The 18735-nt window shown below is 46.6% G+C and overlaps 3 protein-coding genes and 1 long non-coding RNA gene across 5 annotated transcripts in view; 2 read left to right on the forward strand and 2 right to left on the reverse strand.

The window, feature by feature from the left end:
• Window positions 1-233: 233 nt before the first annotated feature.
• Window positions 234-3775, forward strand: TMEM88 (transmembrane protein 88). The gene is made up of 2 exons (XM_075205007.1): window positions 234-515; window positions 3164-3775. The coding sequence occupies exons 1-2, from the start codon at window positions 276-278 to the stop codon at window positions 3410-3412; spliced, it is 489 nt and encodes a 162-aa protein (XP_075061108.1). The 5' UTR covers window positions 234-275; the 3' UTR covers window positions 3413-3775.
• A 1869-nt stretch (window positions 3776-5644) lies between these two features.
• Window positions 5645-7020, reverse strand: NAA38 (N-alpha-acetyltransferase 38, NatC auxiliary subunit). Its single transcript, XM_075206438.1, has 3 exons — window positions 6914-7020; window positions 6019-6190; window positions 5645-5940 (listed from the first exon to the last, which is right to left on the reverse strand). Exons 1-3 carry the CDS (start codon window positions 6956-6958, stop codon window positions 5828-5830), a joined length of 330 nt encoding a protein of 109 aa, XP_075062539.1. The 5' UTR covers window positions 6959-7020; the 3' UTR covers window positions 5645-5827.
• Window positions 7021-7062: 42 nt separating this feature from the next.
• CYB5D1 (cytochrome b5 domain containing 1) lies at window positions 7063-13477 on the forward strand. The gene is made up of 4 exons (XM_075206437.1): window positions 7063-7321; window positions 10425-10501; window positions 12420-12638; window positions 12883-13477. Exons 1-4 carry the CDS (start codon window positions 7195-7197, stop codon window positions 13111-13113), a joined length of 654 nt encoding a protein of 217 aa, XP_075062538.1. The 5' UTR covers window positions 7063-7194; the 3' UTR covers window positions 13114-13477.
• LOC142151107 (uncharacterized) overlaps window positions 10235-18735 on the reverse strand; it is a 45896-nt gene continuing 37395 nt past the window's right edge. The window contains exon 4 of one of the 2 annotated variants that reach the window (XR_012691143.1): window positions 10235-11224. This is a non-coding gene — a long non-coding RNA (uncharacterized LOC142151107). Of the gene's footprint in view, window positions 11225-17199; window positions 17950-18735 lie in introns of those variants that run through there. The other variant, XR_012691142.1, reaches the window with a different exon arrangement.

The following is an 18735-nucleotide window of genomic DNA, read 5'->3' on the forward strand; positions in this document are numbered from 1 at the left end:
AGTGTGTTACACCATACAGCCATGCTGGGTGTGACTCACCAGAAACCATTGATGGATGATGTGCTGGCTGAGGTCTTGACCACAGAGCATGCACTCTGTGTATTTATGAGGGGGTTAGGTATTAGGGGATGTGGAGTCCTCACATTCCTAAGACACATTAGGGGAGTGAAGCATGCTGCATTCCTAGATAAGAGGAGGGGGAGGAAAGGGAGAGGGGAAGAGGCAGATTTTGAAATAAAGATTCATAAACGGACTGGGAGACAACACCAAGATCCATGCCCAACACAGACGTGAGCCTGGCAATGGGTGAGGATGCCCCTACTCTGCCACCACCATATACCCCTGCCCCACCTGTACCCAGGGAGCCACTGGATTGCTGGGCCTGTGCTGTCCTAATCACCACTCACAACCTGCTGGTGGGTGCTGCCAACCTGGGGATATTCATTGTGATGTGTGGAGGGTCTCTCCTGCCATCTGCTGCCATGCTTCTGTACGGGTTCCTGTGCCACCCAAGGGTCAGTATCCTGTACCACTCTCCGTGATTGTCTGTGTGAGAGGAGGAGGGGGGGGGGGGTTGGTAATGGGCAATTTGAGTACCTGCTAATTTATGCATCCCCACATACTGTAATCCAGATGCGGGCAAGCTGTGGGGGTTCTGGAACTACAAGTGCCAGCATGTCCTGGAACCTGCAGTAAGCCTGCTAGAGAGGGTCGGACTATGTATTTGTAGTATTCTCTTTTATTGATTGTATTTGAGTATATACATGAAACCTTATTATTATTATAGCCCTACGGAATTTGCTGGCGCTATATAAACGATGATGATGATGAACAGTAATTATCCTGGCTGAAGAGAATAGTTACTATAAATACGGACACTATCTTAAAAAAACAAAACATTTAGTATAGACTAAAAAGTGACAAAAGGACATTTTCAAACCCAAAACAAAGACATTTCAGTAGAATATGGTGTAAAATTGTAAATTCGTTCCTTTAAAGACATTCTAAGAACATTTGCAGAGTTCTTCATGTTTGTAGAACCTATTTAGGGTAATCCTTAAAGTGGCAAAATAGAAAGTTATGGTATTTTCCCACTCATGTGCACAACAGCACATGAAATCACAGATGGATGATATGATGACCGAGGTCTGGACCACAGAGCTTGCACTCTGTATTTATGAGGGGTTATATATTGGGGAATGTGAAACAGGTTACCTCAGACAGCTCCGAACCCCATGGAGCACTAAATCCTGGGGTAAAATATCTTGTATAATTTAAGGCTAGAATACTTTTCCTTGTTGGCACATCCAGGATTCCTTGTCACATGATCATTTGTAAAGTAAAATGCGTTTTTCAGTGTTTCTCTTAAGAATCCCGTTTAAATGACCGTAGAGGCGCATCAAAGTGCTTCAAATAGACAAAAAATAAAGCAAATGGCTTTTTAGACATAGCCTAAGGCCAGATTTAAACTTGTGAGGGTCCGAATCACATACAATCAGTCATATAAAAAAAAAAAAAAAAATGCGAAGACTGCTGTTATTACCTACACGTATCGCAATGTCCTACGACTGTCGGACGTGATTGCAACAGCCCGGATGGCTCCACACTTCTCCATGTGATATGGAAGCCAGTTCACATACTTGTATTGCCTGTATGTCCTGTTAAAAGACTCATGTACACTTATTTCTTCTGTGTTTATTGTGCTTTATCGTGTGATTTTATCCACGTTTCATACATGAAGCGTATCGTGCTGTAGTGTACACGTCATATCAACGTCCAACCCCTGACCCATTTGATTGAACCACATATTTATTTCCTAAGTACTGTTCAGTTTTATGGCTTAAACTGAGGAGTGTGAGAGGCCACTGGGACTTAGTTTACTACCTTTGGCTGTTATTTTGTGCATGTGGATACATCATCTTCACCCCCTTTGTCCCATTCAATAATCTCGCACTGTAAAACAAACACCTCATCATACTGCTCTGTAATTGAGGCACAATGTGTCACTGTTACGTACCGATTCAATGGAGGCAATGTGAGATCATGTTGAGGCCGGTTTGGTTATTGTTGCATTAGAGAAGATTTACTCTGACTATTTCCCCAAATCCTGCCCCAAATCTTTTCCAGTGCGTTTGTATCACCAATTAGCAGATCACATAGAGAGGACATCACTGGCCTAGTGGTTAGCACTTCTGCCTCACAGCACTGGGATCATGAGTTCGATTCTGGGCCTTATCGGTGTGGAGTTTGTATGTTCTCCCCGTGTTTGCGTTGGTTTCCTCCGGGTGCTCCGGTTTCCTCCCACACTACAAAAACATACTGGTAGGTTAATTGACTGCTATTAAAATTGCCCTTAATCTATCTTGGTCTGTGTGTGTGTGTTAGGGGATTTAGACTGTAAGCTCCAATTGGGTAGATACTGATGTGAGCGAGTTCTCTGTACATCGCTGTGGCGCTATATAAATAAATAGATGATGATGATCACTGGAACTTATGGGTTCCGCCGACCAAGCAGATTTGCCCATCACGACAAAATCCCCCAATCTGTGTATAAGGGGTAAGAAGAGACCCCCTCCCATCACTTACAAACAATGGAGCTGGCCTATCAATCAATCCAGTGGTCCCCGACTGAAAATTGGTTCAGACCACAAAATGGCTGCCTCCACTGGGTGTAGGGTCAGTTTTAACGTAATAGCCACAGTCATTTCCTATAGTAATTTGCATGTAGAGGCAATCTTCCATTGAAATCTGTTGCTGACATTTGATATTAAGGATGCAATATGACAGAAAAATAAAATACACTGCACAGAATAACTTACCTATTTTACTGCATATTTATAGGAAACCAACATAACCAAGCTACTTATTTGTAGGGTGTAATGAGGTTTATTTCCTAGTTATTGCTCACAGTGCACTAAAGCCTCAGCAGCCAATCAAATATTTGTTTCTTTTGTCTTAACTTGCAGACAACAAAAGCTCATTTCTAATTGGCTGCTGTAGTTTCTAGTATTGCACAGAAGCTGTTGTGATATAGGATTGTGTAACATATACGTACAGCCTCCCTCTCACATTCCACTGCCCAGTACCAGTCACAGCCCATCTCTCTCTCTGCATCATCACAGATAGCATGTATTAACCCTTTATCTTCTCTCTCACCCTCCAGTTCCGCCGGCCCAAAGAGACGCTCTGCCCCGCCAGCCTTACTCCGGTGGCCTGCGTAACACTGCTGGTCTTCGGAGTGGTACTGGTCCTGCCGTTCCTGATTCTCGGCTTGGCTGGTTACGCTCGTATTGCCCGAGGCTTCCAGCTCAGCTCCTGCTTCCTGCCGTACAGCCGTGCCATGTATCGAGGGTCGACGGCCCAGAGACACCCAGCCAAGCAAGGACCCACAGAGAGCAAGGCCTGGGTGTGAGGAGGGCCCGTTCTCTTGACCTTACGAAGCTTCAAAGATAAACTTATTTTCTCAACAACGGGATAACCATTTCGGTCACAAACACTGTCTATTTCTGTATTGTGAGGTTATATTTATGTCACGTCTTCCCTCCGCTGACAGCCAATCGGGGGGCGGTGACCGCTGTGTCCACCCATCGATCCCGGCGGATGACTTCTGTAGCACAGACTGGCCACCTATAGCTCTCCAAGACATGCTGGGAGTTGTGGTCCCATAAGAGGTGGAGAGCTGTAGTTTTCCCACCTCTGTGCTATAAGACCATGTCATACACTGTTTTTAAATGTTACCTTTGTGTTTATAGATGGAATAAATGTCATTTTTTTATATTGATCTGGTGCAGTATCTAATGTCAAGTGACTTAGATCCACATCATCCAGCACGTATGGCTAATGTTATAAAGCTCTACATACCATAACCTGTTTGCAGGGCGTCGTTATGTTTGTCCGTATTGGACCTAAGTGTCTCCTATTTCTTCAGGAGAAGAGGAATAGTTACTTACCATCGTTAGGCTTGATATGGAGAACTTATAAAATGTAACCGGTGGACGCTTAAACTTGCTAAATGCCAAAAGAGATTTACGCATTAATGTTATCCATGCGAGATATTCGGTAAATCTGGTTGTTTGATTTGATCTCTGCACAGACGGAATTGGTCACATACGAGTTGGTGGACAGAGTGACCACACCAGACTGCCAAGTGCCAGCAGCTTTTCCCGGTTAGACAAAGACCTCATCTACATACTGATGGGGTCCTTGGCCAACCAGAATCAATCAAATCTACCTAATAAAATCCAATCAAAAGTTTAATTGTGCCTTGGGAACATCAACACTACCCAGTGTCAGAGAGTTTAGCCATTAATTAAAAAACGGACTAACGATGCACAATACCAAGGATTTGGTTTAGGATTCAGCAAAACACTATTCTTTGTGGGTTAAGATTCAGGGTGATTTAACCAATCTTGTTGCACAGGTCAATGAGTTATTGTTTAATGAAGCAAATATTTTTCAGATATATCACTTCTCTCTTCTCGTTAATATTAGCATGAAAATGATAGTTTAGCTTTGGGGTGGTATTATGCAGAACGTCTGCCAAACGATGAGGCATTTGGGTGAATCGTAGAATACGAATCTGTAAAATAGATAACGTGTGCATAACACTGAATTGTGATGGTAGAAAAATGCAGCAACAGAGCTCATCTGTAGTGTCAGCACATACTGTACTTGTGAATGAAAAGGAACAAATGTTACCAGTACAATATAAACACTCAGCTGCTTCGAGGACAAGACGCAGATAACCACAGGGTAAGGGATGAAATGTCCGAGTTATTGAACTTTGCAATCCCATTGCTAGTACGTATACAACAATCATATCACACAGGGTTGTATTCAAACAATGTGTACACCATGTAAAATTAAGCCCGAAACACGTAGGCTGAGGAATCTGAACTCCCCCAATGCAAACTGCGGCACCATCTTGTGGCAGATCTGCAGTACTGCAACCAGTGCAGTAACTTCAAAAAGTCATAATCCACCTTCCACACAATGCATATACAAGGGAATAATTTTTTTGCTTAATTTTCTGTCTAAATGGGCAGCTGTATATTAACAGTTTATTAACTGGGAGGATTGTGTAACTCCAGTCCAAATTTGATCATTTTTCATTGCATCAGATTAATTGATGTATTATAAATGTCCATGATTCAGCCCATGGGTTTATTAAAGCAACGGAGTGTAACCCCAAAACTACTGCCACCCATATTGTCAGCACTATCAGATCCAGGGTAACCTGGATATAATAGCGGCTAACATGCCAGGTTACACTACATTTTAAAGAAAAACGATATAAAGAAAGGAATTTGTATGTTCTCCTCGTGTTTGTGTGTTTCCTCCGGGTGCTCCAGTTTCCTCCCACATTCCAAAACCATACTGGTAGGTTAATTGGCTGCTATCAAATTGACCCTAGTCTGTCTGTGTGTGTGTGTGTGTGTTAGGGAATTTAGACTCAAAGCCCCAATGGGGCAGGGACTGATGTGAGCGAGTTCTCTGTACAGCGCTGCGGAATCCGAGGCGCTATATAAATGGTGATGATGAAGGGTCTTTCTCTCGACGCCCCACCCCCCCCTCCCCAATCAGACCAAAATAAAACCTCCTCTTGCCTCTCCTGAAGCCCAAAATGAAGATAAATGAACAGAGATTACAGGCAATAAAAAATAATTTACTGTTAGGAAGGATAGAAAAATGGATGCATACCGTACTATACACAAACATCTAGAAACAAGTGATAAGAGACACAGCGGTAGGAGGGTGTATATATTCACATAAAGATACAACAGAGGCCTAACGACTAGCAGCCTCCACACCCATTGCTCCCCGAAAGTCACAGGTATTGGGGGGAGGTGACACTCTCCAACTCCACCTGTATAGACACAATATGATGACCGGGAACCATCGCCAGACCCAGGACACGCGGCTCTCGGATGGGGAATGAGTCTGCGGGACGGGAGGAAGAGTTATAACAGGAAACTGTTGATATGTCAGATTCTCTATCACAGTCTTACAGGATCTCACCTGAGGGTCGGAGGAATTCCTGCGCTGACCCCAAGATCACGTTACAGTCCCGATCTGTGCACAGAAAGCAGCCAATCAAAGAGCGCCCATCTGTCATTTCTATCCTCATGTTTCTGTTCAGAAGAGATTCCAGCTTGTGACGGGCTGTGTCGCCCACCTCCGCATCAGAATCCTGGTGATGGACACAAAACCTATTATTTATTCTGTATAAAGAGCATTCCTCCTGGCTGTCCTGTTTACAGTGAACCCCAAAAGGGGAGGGCTTACAGGGAACTGGTTAGGCTTTTGTCAGAAAGTGGGCATAATTAGGTGGATTATGGCATGTTTTGTGTCAAAGCGGGCACAGTTTACACTGAACGAGGCCTGGACTTATTTTGTCCCAAATTTGCTTGGGTAAGTGTTGGGTATTAAAAACAGTTTCTGTATTGCAGTACACAAGGAATGCGACACAATTACCACTAGGATGGAACATTTTCTGCACCCCAATCCCCCCCACCCCCCTGCAGGGTGATACAGATAGAAGGGAGCTATGAGTCTGTCCCTCCCTCTGCAGGGTGACACTGGTAGACAGGAAAGTATGATATTATTATCTCAACCTGGGTAGGGGGGGGGGGGGGGGGTTGGGCAGGTACAGGTTCATATACAGGGTGGGGTGGCCAAAAGTGCTGTAACTGAGATCTTCCAGGAGGATGTAAATCATATGAAAATAAACCAATAAAATTAAAAGAAAAACAACTTAAAAGTGGGAAGTAAGATCTGCCAGTATTCATATGTGAGAGGGTCTAGGCTGTAACCCTCTCATTGAAGTACCCCCACCCCCAGCAATGGAAGGGATACTGGGAACTGCGCCCCCAGCAATGGATACTGGGAGCCAGAACTGTACAGAAACACTCACCCCGGCAGTGGGGCTGCAGCCATTCTCCTCCAGCACAGCAGCCATGATATGAGCCACACCGAACAGCACTCTGGGATAGAAGCAGGACTACAGCTCCCAGTAGGCAGTGCGGCGATGGAGAGTGGAGTGACGTCAGAGGACACGCCCATGCACCTCCCCGGGTAGATAGATGGCGGAAATGAGCCCAAAACAGCACGTGGAACGCGGAAGTGAAGCTGGAGGGCGGAAGTGGAGCTTTGCGCGTCCCGTTGCCGGGGTAACGCTGAGGAGAAGCTGTCAGCATGACTCCTACCAGAGTTCCGTACTACACCCCCAGGGAGGTCTCCCGGCACAGCACCCCCACTGACCTGTGGGTGTCCTACCTGGGCCAGGTGTACGACCTCACCAAACTGGCCACAGAGCACCGAGGTGACACTACCCCCAGCCCTCTCCTGTCCCACCCCTGCCTTTTCCTGCTCCCCCTGCCCTCTCCACACTCTCTTGTGTCCCCAGCCCTCTCCATGCTGTCCTGTGCCCCCTGTCCTCCTCTGCGCCCTCTCCACACTCTCTTGTGCCCCCAGCCCTCTCCACTCTCTCCTGCTCCCCATCCTCTTCTTCGCCCTCTCCACTCTCTCCTGCTCCCCATCCTCTTCTTCGCCCTCTCCACTCTCTCCTGCTCCCCATCCTCTTCTTCGCCCTCTCCACTCTCTCCTGCTCCCCATCCTCTTCTTCGCCCTCTCCACTCTCTCCTGCTCCCTGTCCTCTTCTGCACCCTCTCCTGCTTCCCCTGCCCTCTCCACACTCTCCTGCGCTCCCTGTCCTCTTCTGCACCCTCTCCTGCTTCCCCTGCCCTCTCCACACTCTCCTGCGCTCCCTGTCCTCTTCTGCACCCTCTCCTGCTTCCCCTGCCCTCTCCACACTCTCCTGCGCTCCCTGTACTCTTCTGCACCCTCTCCTGCTTCCCCTGCCCTCTCCACACTCTCTTGTGTCCCCAGCCCTCTCCATGCTGTCCTGTGCCCCCTGTCCTCCTCTGCGCCCTCTCCACACTCTCTTGTGCCCCCAGCCCTCTCCACTCTCTCCTGCTCCCCATCCTCTTCTTCACCCTCTCCACACTCTCCTGCACTCCCTGTCCTCTTCTGCACCCTCTCCTGCTTCCCCTGCCCTCTCCTGCACTCCCTGTCCTCTTCTGCACCCTCTCCTGCACTCCCTGTCCTCTTCTGCACCCTCTCCTGCGCTCCCTGTCCTCTTCTGCACCCTCTCCTGCTTCCCATGCCCTCTCCACACTCTCCTGCGCTCCCTGTCCTCTTCTGCACCCTCTCCTGCTCCCCCTGCCCTCTCCACACTCCCTGTCCTCTTCTGCACCCTCTCCTGCACTCCCTGTCCTCTTCTGCACCCTCTCCTGCTTCCCCTGGCCTCTCCATACTCTCCTGCGCTCCCTGTCCTCTTCTGCACCCTCTCCTGCTTCCCCTGCCCTCTCCACACTCTCCTGCGCTCCCTGTCCTCTTCTGCACCCTCTCCTGCTTCCCCTGCCCTCTGCACACTCTCTTGTGCCCCCAGCCCTCTCGATGCTGTCCTGTGCCCCCTGTCCTTCTCTCCACTCTCCTGCGCTCCCTGTCCTCTTCTGCACCCTCTCCACACTCTCTTGTGTCCCCAGCCCTCTCCATGCTGTCCTGTGCCCCCTGTCCTCCTCTGCGCCCTCTCCACACTCTCTTGTGCCCCCAGCCCTCTCCACTCTCTCCTGCTCCCCATCCTCTTCGCCCTCTCCACACTCTCCTGCGCTCCCTGTCCTCTTCTGCACCCTCTCCACTCTCCTGCGCTCCCTGTCCTCTTCTGCACCCTCTCCTGCCCTCCCTGTCCTCTTCTGCACCCTCTCCTGCTTCCCCTGCCCTCTCCACACTCTCCTGCGCTCCCTGTCCTCTTCTGCACCCTCTCCTGCTCCCCCTGCCCTCTCCACACTCCCTGTCCTCTCCTGCACTCCCTGTCCTCTTCTGCACCCTCTCCTGCTTCCCCTGGCCTCTCCATACTCTCCTGCGCTCCCTGTCCTCTTCTGCACCCTCTCCTGCTTCCCCTGCCCTCTCCACACTCTCCTGCGCTCCCTGTCCTCTTCTGCACCCTCTCCTGCTTCCCCTGCCCTCTGCACACTCTCTTGTGCCCCCAGCCCTCTCGATGCTGTCCTGTGCCCCCTGTCCTTCTCTCCACTCTCCTGCGCTCCCTGTCCTCTTCTGCACCCTCTCCACACTCTCTTGTGCCCCCAGCCCTCTCCACTCTCTCCTGCTCCCCATCCTCTTCGCCCTCTCCACACTCTCCTGCGCTCCCTGTCCTCTTCTGCACCCTCTCCTGCTCCCCCTGCCCTCTCCACACTCCCTGTCCTCTTCTGCACCCTCTCCTGCGCTCCGTCCTCTTCTGCACCCTCTCCTGCTTCCCCTGCCCTCTCCACACTCTCCTGCGCTCCCTGTCCTCTTCTGCACCCTCTCCTGCTCCCCCTGCCCTCTCCACACTCTCCTGCGCTCCCTGTCCTCTTCTGCACCCTCTCCTGCTCCCCCTGCCCTCTCCACACTCTCCTGCACTCCCTGTCCTCTTCTCCACCCTCTCCTGCTTCCCCTGCCCTCTCCACACTCTCCTGCGCTCCTTGTCCTCTTCTGCACCCTCTCCTGCTTCCCCTGCCCTCTGCGCACTCTTGTGCCCCCAGCCCTCTCCATGCTGTCCTGTGCCCTGTCCTCCTCTCCACTCTCCTGCGCTCCCTGTCCTCTCCACACTCTCTTGTGCCCCCAGCCCTCTCCATGCTGTCCTGTGCCCCATCCTCTTCTGCACCCTCTCCTGCTTCCCCTGCCCTCTCCACACTCTCTTGTGTCCCCAGCCCTCTCCATGCTGTCCTGTGCCCCCTGTCCTCCTCTGCGCCCTCTCCACACTCTCTTGCGCTCCCTGTCCTCTTCTGCACCCTCTCCTGCCCTCTCCACACTCTCCTGCGCTCCCTGTCCTCTTCTGCACCCTCTCCTGCTTCCCCTGCCCTCTGCACACTCTCTTGTGCCCCCAGCCCTCTCCATGCTGTTCTGTGCCCCCTGACCTCCTCTGCGCCCTCTCCACACTCTCTTGTGCCCCCAGCCCTCTCCACTCTCTCCTGCTGCCCATCCTCTTCTTCGCCCTCTCCACACTCTTCTGCACACTCTCCTGCCCACTCCCCACTCTCTTGTGCCCCTAGCCCTCTCCATGCTGTCCTGTGCCCCGTCCTCTTCTGCACCACTGACCCTTCTATCCTTTTTTTCCCCTCCACACTTCTCCTCTATCTTGTGGTTTCATTGTGCTTCAATACGTCCACATTTTCTATTTGCCCCTCTGTCTCACTTACAATCTAAGAGGTGAGGGGAACAAATAGGGTAGTGAAAAAAGCTACTGTTTAGGTAAAGTGAGTTGCTATTGTAAGGCAGCAGTATTATCATCCACATATAATTAAGCTGCCAGTTACAGGTACACTATCACTCTGTCTATGCATAATGCTACTACACCACAGTCTTTCTGTCTTATGTTCCGTCAGGTGACATTTTATTGAAGCCAATCATCGAGGCTGCAGGGAAAGACATCAGCCACTGGTTTAATCCCAAGACTCGGGATGTAAGTACCCATTAGAAAACAACATAGAAAATTACTAGAGGATTGATTGTTTTCTAAGTATATCTGTCACTTTACTCAGCAGAAGAAGTTTTTAGATCTAAATCAGTATGTATAGGCTATGCTCTCCTACATATGGGTTCAGACAACAAAATGGCTGCCTCCACCATGTGGGGATGATGGGTACACCTCGAAGTTATGGTCTTTCTGCTGAAAAACTTTGATTGCACAGCGTTATCATCTCATATTGAATTACTCACAGTGACTCTCTCCTTCTTCCTCAGTTATGGACCTGTCTATACCAACACTATGAGGCAGATTCAATTCCCCATGTTGTTCTTTACCGTAGTAATGGTAATAATGCTGTGGCCGCATTGTTGTAAAGAGCAACGCAGGGAATTGAAACTGCCCCTATCTTTTTCCATATAATTGTTATATTTAACAATCTTATAATCTGGGTAAACAGCTATAACATTTACAATAATGAAGAGCAAACCTTGTCCTGTAAAAGATCTGCCTTGTTCAGAGTTGGTCAGAATCTGTAGTTGCCTGTCCCATCATGTCAACCACAAAACACAGCAGAATTGAAAATACAGTGACGAATGGCAACCTGATTACACATTGAAGTGTCTCTACACAACTTACTCATTTTGTTGCTGATCTGTTTTCTAATTCTGAGATTGTCTACGTTGCTGACAAATCTGCATCTCATATTCTTGGTGTGGGCTTTCACGTAATGTTCAAAATGATAAAAAATTTCAGAGGTAATTATTTTGTTTTGTTAATGCATATATCTCCTTTTATTCTGCCAGCTTTAAGCATAAGCCCACCATTACAAATTTATTTTTTAGAAGTTGGAGACCCTAAGGGACTATTTTGCAAATATAACCCATATCCTGTGTCTAATAGCTTGCTAGAAACACCCTGTAGTAGAGTGTATCTAGCACTTATTATTATTATTATTTATTTATAAGGCGCCACAGATTCCGTAGCGCCAGATACAGAAGCAAGTAACAAATAGATGAGCTAATACATATACGTACCACAGATGAGTGTGAGTAATGCTATGGGGACTCGCACCGAGTGCAGTAAAACACGTGACAGGACGAACGAGGGAGTCAGACAGTAAATAGACGTGGGATAAGCGAGAGCTTACATTCTAGATGGACGGGTGGCGAGAGACAGTAGGACCATCTGGGAACAGATGGAGATTGTAGGATAGAATGGTTAGGAGGTGGTAGTATAGGCGAGCTTGAAAAGGTAAGTTTTGAGTGAGCGTTTGAACGACTGAATGTTGGGGGAGAGTTGAATGAGATGGGATAGGGAGTTCCAGAGTTTAGTGGCAGCATGGCAGAAGTCTTTGAGGCAAGCATGGGAGGAGGTAATGAGAGGTGAATTGAGGCGGAGGTCAAGGGCTGAGCGGGAGTGGCTGGGTAGGTATGTACCTCGAGAAAAGGTCAGAGATTTAATAGGGAGAAGTGTTGGTAAGGGCTTTGTAAGTAAGGGTAAGGAGCCTGAACTAAATTCTGAAATGGATAGGGAGCCAATAAAGAAGGGCGATATTGGGAGGGATAGCAACATTTGCAGGGGGAAAGATGATGAGCTCTGATTTGGAGATCTTGAGTTTCAGGAAGCGCTGTGACATCCAGGTAGTGACAGCAGAGAGACAGCTAGATACCTGGGTTAGGAAGGCGGAAGAGAGGTCAGGGGACAAAAGATAGATTTGCATGTCATCATGATAGAGGTGGTATTATAGTTTTAAATTATACATTTATCGTTATGGCGATAGGTCTTATGCAGTTATCCAAGATCAGTGGCTCTTGTCTATGTACTTTATACTGTACATTTATTGTGTTTTGCTACCACCTCACTCCTTGCTTAAACTCCTTTTGTGGACTTCAAATTGTCTCTTTGTCCATAGATCAAGACTCACATAGATCCACAAACTGGCTGCTTGAAATACTACACACCTCAGGGGCGTTTTCTCCATGTGTCCCCCTCCTTACCTTGTTCAGACTGGGACACTGACTTTGGGCGTCCCTGGTGGCGGGATCCCTCTTACGAGATTGGCAACTTGTCTTCTAAAACCAGGATCATTCGTATCATTAACACCCTAACATCCCAGGAGCACATTCTAGAGGTAGGTAAAAAATTACAACCTGGTACACAGGCAGGAGCTACAGGTTTGTCGCTCCCAAACAGACAGGAGGGAGCTATGAGTCTGTCCTCCCCATGCAGGGTGACACAGACAGAAGGGAGCTATGAGTCTGTCCTCCCCATGCAGTGTGACACAGACAGAAGGGAGCTATGAGTCTGTCCTCCCCATGCAGGGTGACAAATAGGAAGTATAAGGCATTCTATCCTTTCATCTATGTTTATTGCAGGTGTGTTCTGAGGAGACTATATGGGAGATTCTCCATCGTTACCTGCCATATAATGCCCATGCAGCCAGCTACACCTGGAAATATTGTGGAGTTCCTCTGAACATGGACGTAACACTGGAGGAGAACGGGGTGCAGGATGAAGATGAGGAATTCGATGAGCTTAAGATAGATTCAGATCTATATACAGCCAGCATACACTTGTATTTTAATGATGATCTGACAGAGATATAGAGGAAAGCTCCATCCTTTACCCAGTTGACAACAAATCATAGTGCCAGCCTCATGTAGTATGAGAGTAATGTATGCAAACAGATATAACAAGTTCTTAGGCCAAAATTCATAGTACTTCATGTTGATGTTTTAATATCTAGGTAATGTGCGTAGAAGCCAATCCTTAACCAGTTTCAATTATCACAGCAAGCCATCACAAATACAGAGAGCCAGTAGGAATGCAGAGCAGCCATAAGTCGCAGTAAAGTCGTCATATTCATACTCTTTGCATGTCAAACCCACTTTGCCATTTCTTGCGGGTAATGTACTAAGTGCCATCTTGTTTCATGCAATAATACAATAAATATTTTGTAATTCTGAATAAGATGTGGTGGTGGTTTATAATAAAACACCCTTATTCATGTGGAAACTTGTAAAGTAGCGTGAAAGTATTGTTGGGTTCAGACATTTTACTTGTCTGCAGATATTAATTGCACAGCTTAATATTTAATTTATCTCTTGCACGATTGAGTAGAAAGTCTGTGCAAGTAATTTTCTTGTGATACCCTTCTGTGACAGGATGAACCGCCTATGCCACCCTGTCTGTTGCTGCTGGGAACCGGCTGGGCTTACTTTGCCACCGTTCCCTTTTGTTATCCCAAATGCGTCCTCTCACCGCAGTAGGAGGGGCTTACAAATGCTGCAACCACTGGACTCATTTACCGGCATCTTCTGGATAACTGACGCTGCTAATGTACCCCGTTACTGGTGTACCTGGGCTGGTACTCTTGGCCTCTTACTATGGATCAGGGATGCTGTGGATCGATTCCCCCCCTGGCCTATCGCACTGGCCAGGGCTGCTGGGTAGCGGCAGAGCGGTGGTACTGGATGCTGGGTCGAAACCTCAGAAACAGCCGGGAAAAGATTAGATATTGGATCTAATCTGTAGGTTACAGGATTTTCAGCATGGAAGACATTTCAAGTAGGTCTTTGAAGCAAATGATGTTTATTTGCAGTCACACTGATTGAAGGTACCAGTGATCAGGTCAGATGGAAGAAAAGTTTTCAACACAAGACAGTGATTTTTTTATACAGATTTGAACACAGCCTCTAAGGCTAAGTCATCCTCCTGAAATCGGACCTATTTTTAAAATCGGGATGCAATTTGTTTACCCAAACATGGATTTACATGCAATGCAAAGCTAACATTATTTACACTTATCTGTGATATCCTAAAACTTGCTGTGATTTCCTGCATCTTAGTTTGGACACAGGAAATTTAACAGCAGTCTAATTAAACCTTCAGGTGCTAGATCTTCACACATCAAAAGGTCTAATTAACATGAGATTACCATGGGTGCTTTCTTCAGACAGTCGCAGAATACACATTCCCAAAGAAAGGTACAAAATCCCAAACAAGTCATTTCTCCACATCACGGTACACAAAAGACTTCCTCCACAAAAGCTTATTGTATCAGATATATACCTCATGCATTCCTCTAGCAAAGATAAAACAAACAAATTTGTTCCCCTGGTCTCAGAAATAAAGATTTCTCTTTTACCAACATCATTACCATCATCACCATTTAGTTATAAAGCGCCACTGATTACGCAACATACCTACAATATCAAAAATAAGTACATTTGCAATCGTATAATAAGTGCCCCACGCTATTTCCCTTGAATAAATTTATACCATAAGTTATTTATAAGTGATCCAGTCACACCATTTCTTTTTATATAACAACATAACATCTGATAAAAATCCAACGTGTCACCCTGTTCTCTACTATCAGAAGGCTTTGTATATGCGTATGAGTTGTGTCATGCCAAGGTGCTTTCAAGTAGGTATGCAAATGCTTCATTGTGTATTCATAATGAAAACCGGACAACTTTGAACGCAAGGCATTGCTGCTTGTAGCATTGATAGGAAGCCAAAGGCTGTGATGCTTTCATTGTGTGTACAGAGGTCTCACTCACCAAATGGATCAGTGATCCCTAACCTTTGGAGCATTTACATACACGCTTGTTTCACCTCATTACAACGCAGAACAGATGACTCACAAACATCCGTGTGTACAAGTTGTTGCTGACAGACAGAAAAATGACATTAATGGCTGGGTTATTTATTTGTTTTTTACGAAGGTGGAGAAGTGCAAAAAGATGAGATGCCAGAGTAGATAAAATGGACAAAGTGGGAAAAGATGATGGTAAAGTAAATAAAATTGTGAATGACCAGATCTCTGCCACCTCACGCCCCAAGCTTTAACTATCTACATTGACATTGTTGAGTCCAGCCACTTGGTCTGGGGAATGTGTACAAAAATGTTATTGTGTGCTTTTCGTATGATGTTCAAATAGATACTATAACTGAAAAAACACATATTAAAAATGCATCTAACGCAAGCGTCTTGTTTTCAAAATACTTTTAAGCACATATACGGTGTATATAAAAAGTCTACACATCCATATTAAAATGCAGGTGTTGGTGATGTAAAACCTGAAATCAAAATAAATTATGTCAGACATTTTTCCACCTTTAGTGTGACTTTGCAACCAACAAAATTGAAGCGAAAAACAAATAGAATTTTTTGGGGGAAAAAGAAGTGAAACTAAAAAGCTATACTAGCCCAGTTACATACGTATACATACCACCTAAACTAATGCTTTGCAGTAAAACCGTTTGCTTTTATTATAGCAGCGAGTCTTTTTGAATAAGTCTCTATCAACTCCCCACACCAGGACTTTGCAATTGTAAAAAAAAAAAAAAAAAGTTCATGGTCTATCAAATTGAGAGGATCTCCTGTGCACAGCCCTCTTTAGGTCATTCCACAGATTTTCACTGGGATTGGGCTCTGAATGGGTCACTCCAAGACTGATCCTGTGATTCCCTGGCTGACTTGGATGTGTGCTTGGATCGTTATCATTTTGGAAGGTGAATTCCTCCTACTCTTCAACTTTCGGAGAGAGAACAGCAAGTTTTGGCGACTCATTATGCCCTCTGTGTTGATTAGAGCCCCTGTCCTAGCGGAATAGAATCAGCCCCAAACCATGATACTGGCTTCATCATGCTTCACAGTAGGTATGGTATTCTTTGGGTGTTGAGCTGTGTTGCCAAAATATTCAACCTTGGTCTCATCAGACCATAAGACATTTTCCCACATGGTTTTGGGTCATTGAATGTATTTTTGTAAACATTAGACAGGCTTTGATCATTTTATGAGAAATGGCTTCAGTCTTACCACCCTACCCCAGACATGTGCAGAATACAGGAGATTGGTGTCACATGCAGGGAGTGACCAGTTCCTGACAGATATCACATCACAATCACATCCAAACACCTGCAATTTCAATAAGTTTGTGTAGACATGTTTGGCCTCATTCAAATAGGAACGCAAGTTGCAGTTTAAAAAAGAGCACGTAATGTGAGTATAATTCCGCCTGTTTTCAAATCTAAGCGGCTCTCAAGTTGTGTTTAGATTTGAATCTGGGTGTACTGCTAGGCAGTAGGAGGTATCTTTTGCCTTCGGACATGAATTGCATGCAATTGTGTTTATTGGCCTACGGGCTGTTTCTGAGCATACACAGAGCTTTTTCATGCAAGATATGGCCATGCTTCAGACCGAACGTGCATCAGTCCCTTTATATTTAATTTATGTGAATATAGCCTTTATACTTCCTGCCTTCCATAACGGATTACATTTTATTCATTTACTTAGATTATGCTGATTCGCAATTTTAAAATATGAGCATGCTACAATTTCTCTAAATAAGCAGATAAAGTTCTGTACACTTAGATTTCATTAATTTAATGTGCATCTCCATTCTAAATTAAATTTCCCATAGAAACCTATGTTTTTCACCATGATGTCTGAAGTCCATAGAGCTGCACATTGACCTGTGTATGTTGAAATTATGGACAGCAGGTGAGTATTGGTAATAATGATTGGAACTGGTTGGACCTACTTTCCCAAGCTTTCAAAAGATTTTGGGGTCTTGCTTACTGTCAGTAACCTGCCGTTATTGATCTCTTCTACTTGTCCTGCTAGGTAACCACACAATCACCGTCTATAAATGTCAACTTCACACAGACGTGGTGCTCCCACTTGTAGCCGAGTAGTTGCTGTCACCACCAGGCTCCTTCACCAGCACCTGAGACCGTTTGATTCTGGATGGTATGTAGCTACTGCAGCACCTCTTTGCTGGATCTTCCTGAACTCTTACTCTGGGTCAGTATCCTGTATCAGCAGATCACTAACTCAGGACGCTGGGCTCAATGCAGGACAGCCAGGGATGGATGAGAATGTCAGCTCGTAGCAGCAGTTCACCGGAATGCAGCCAGTATAGGCGTCTCACAGTAACGGCTCTTAGAGCCGTTACACACACACACACACTTTATGGTCTTGAAGGCAATATACACTTGGGGCATATTTGCACTTTATATGATGTTTAACACACAAAGGTTGGCGGGGTATGGCCTGATAGCTTATGTCGTCGGACATATCTTCACTGGGCTCCGTATGAGGACCACCAATAATCCTCACCCAGCAGGGATTATTTGCAGTTGAACCGACTCCTACTCCACTGCACTGTACCCCGATTCTCTGGGGATCCTTAAGTGGCCCCCGAGCTGGCATTCCCCTCCTTCTACCAAAGCTGTGGTCCGCGTTTTCTTCCTTCCACCATTACTGCAAAGGCCTAAAGATCAGCTCAGTTATCGACAGCAGTCCCGCAGCAACTCAGCTCAGCTGTGTGGGGCATTCCTCTTATGTGACGTGGTCCGCGGCAGTCCAGTGTAATGGCCACGGGTGCAGTCCAGCTGGAAAGGACATCCATCGGTGCCTCGGCCTGGGGACACTGCAGAGGAGGACCAAGTTAGCGCCCGACACTCCCTAATATTAAGTGCTTCTGCAGAGTTAAGAGACTCGGGCCACTATATTTTGGGACTCCTGCTGCATGCAGGTGCTCTGTGACGGATCCCAGATCTATAGTGGTGTTGCTGACCCGGCTTTCTGCTGGCCTCTGACTCTATGCTCTGCTTTCACCCAGCTGCCGCTGAGATATTGGGGGCGCTGCCATGCCCTGAAGAGACCCTCTGCCCACCACAATCACTCCCCCAATTGAACTCTCACCACCTCAGTTTGACCAGAGGTGCCAATGTCTCCTGGCATGGGTGATGTCCCCTCCTCCATGGATGAGCCAATTTGACTCTTGCTTTCTTCCTGAATGATGTGCAGTGGATCAATGAGCCTGTCTCTGGCTCCCCAGCTTGATTGTTGCTCCTAGGATCCCCAGCATGAGCCTGCCCGCTCCTTTGAATTTAAATTTTTTACAGGGCTACGCTAATCTACTATGCTGCCCTGAGGGGGATCACTTCAATGGACTCAATAACCCTCTTTTTTAAAGCGCACACTTCTAGCCTATCCTCACCATCTAATAGGCATCTATGTAATTCCCTTTGACTGTGAACCACTGCTGCCACCTGGTGGTTCTCCTCTGACACTGTTCCACTGAACTTTAGTAATTCTATACCAGTCAAGTTACTCAGGCAGCGCCATGTGAATCTTGCCAACTTGGGACCTGGTGGCCTATCTCATGCCCCTATAAAAATCTGTGTAGCCCCCCCCCCCCTCCCTTTTTTCT

The sequence above is a fragment of the Mixophyes fleayi genome, chromosome 4 (assembly GCF_038048845.1).
Source record: "Mixophyes fleayi isolate aMixFle1 chromosome 4, aMixFle1.hap1, whole genome shotgun sequence".
Lineage (NCBI taxonomy): Eukaryota > Metazoa > Chordata > Amphibia > Anura > Limnodynastidae > Mixophyes > Mixophyes fleayi.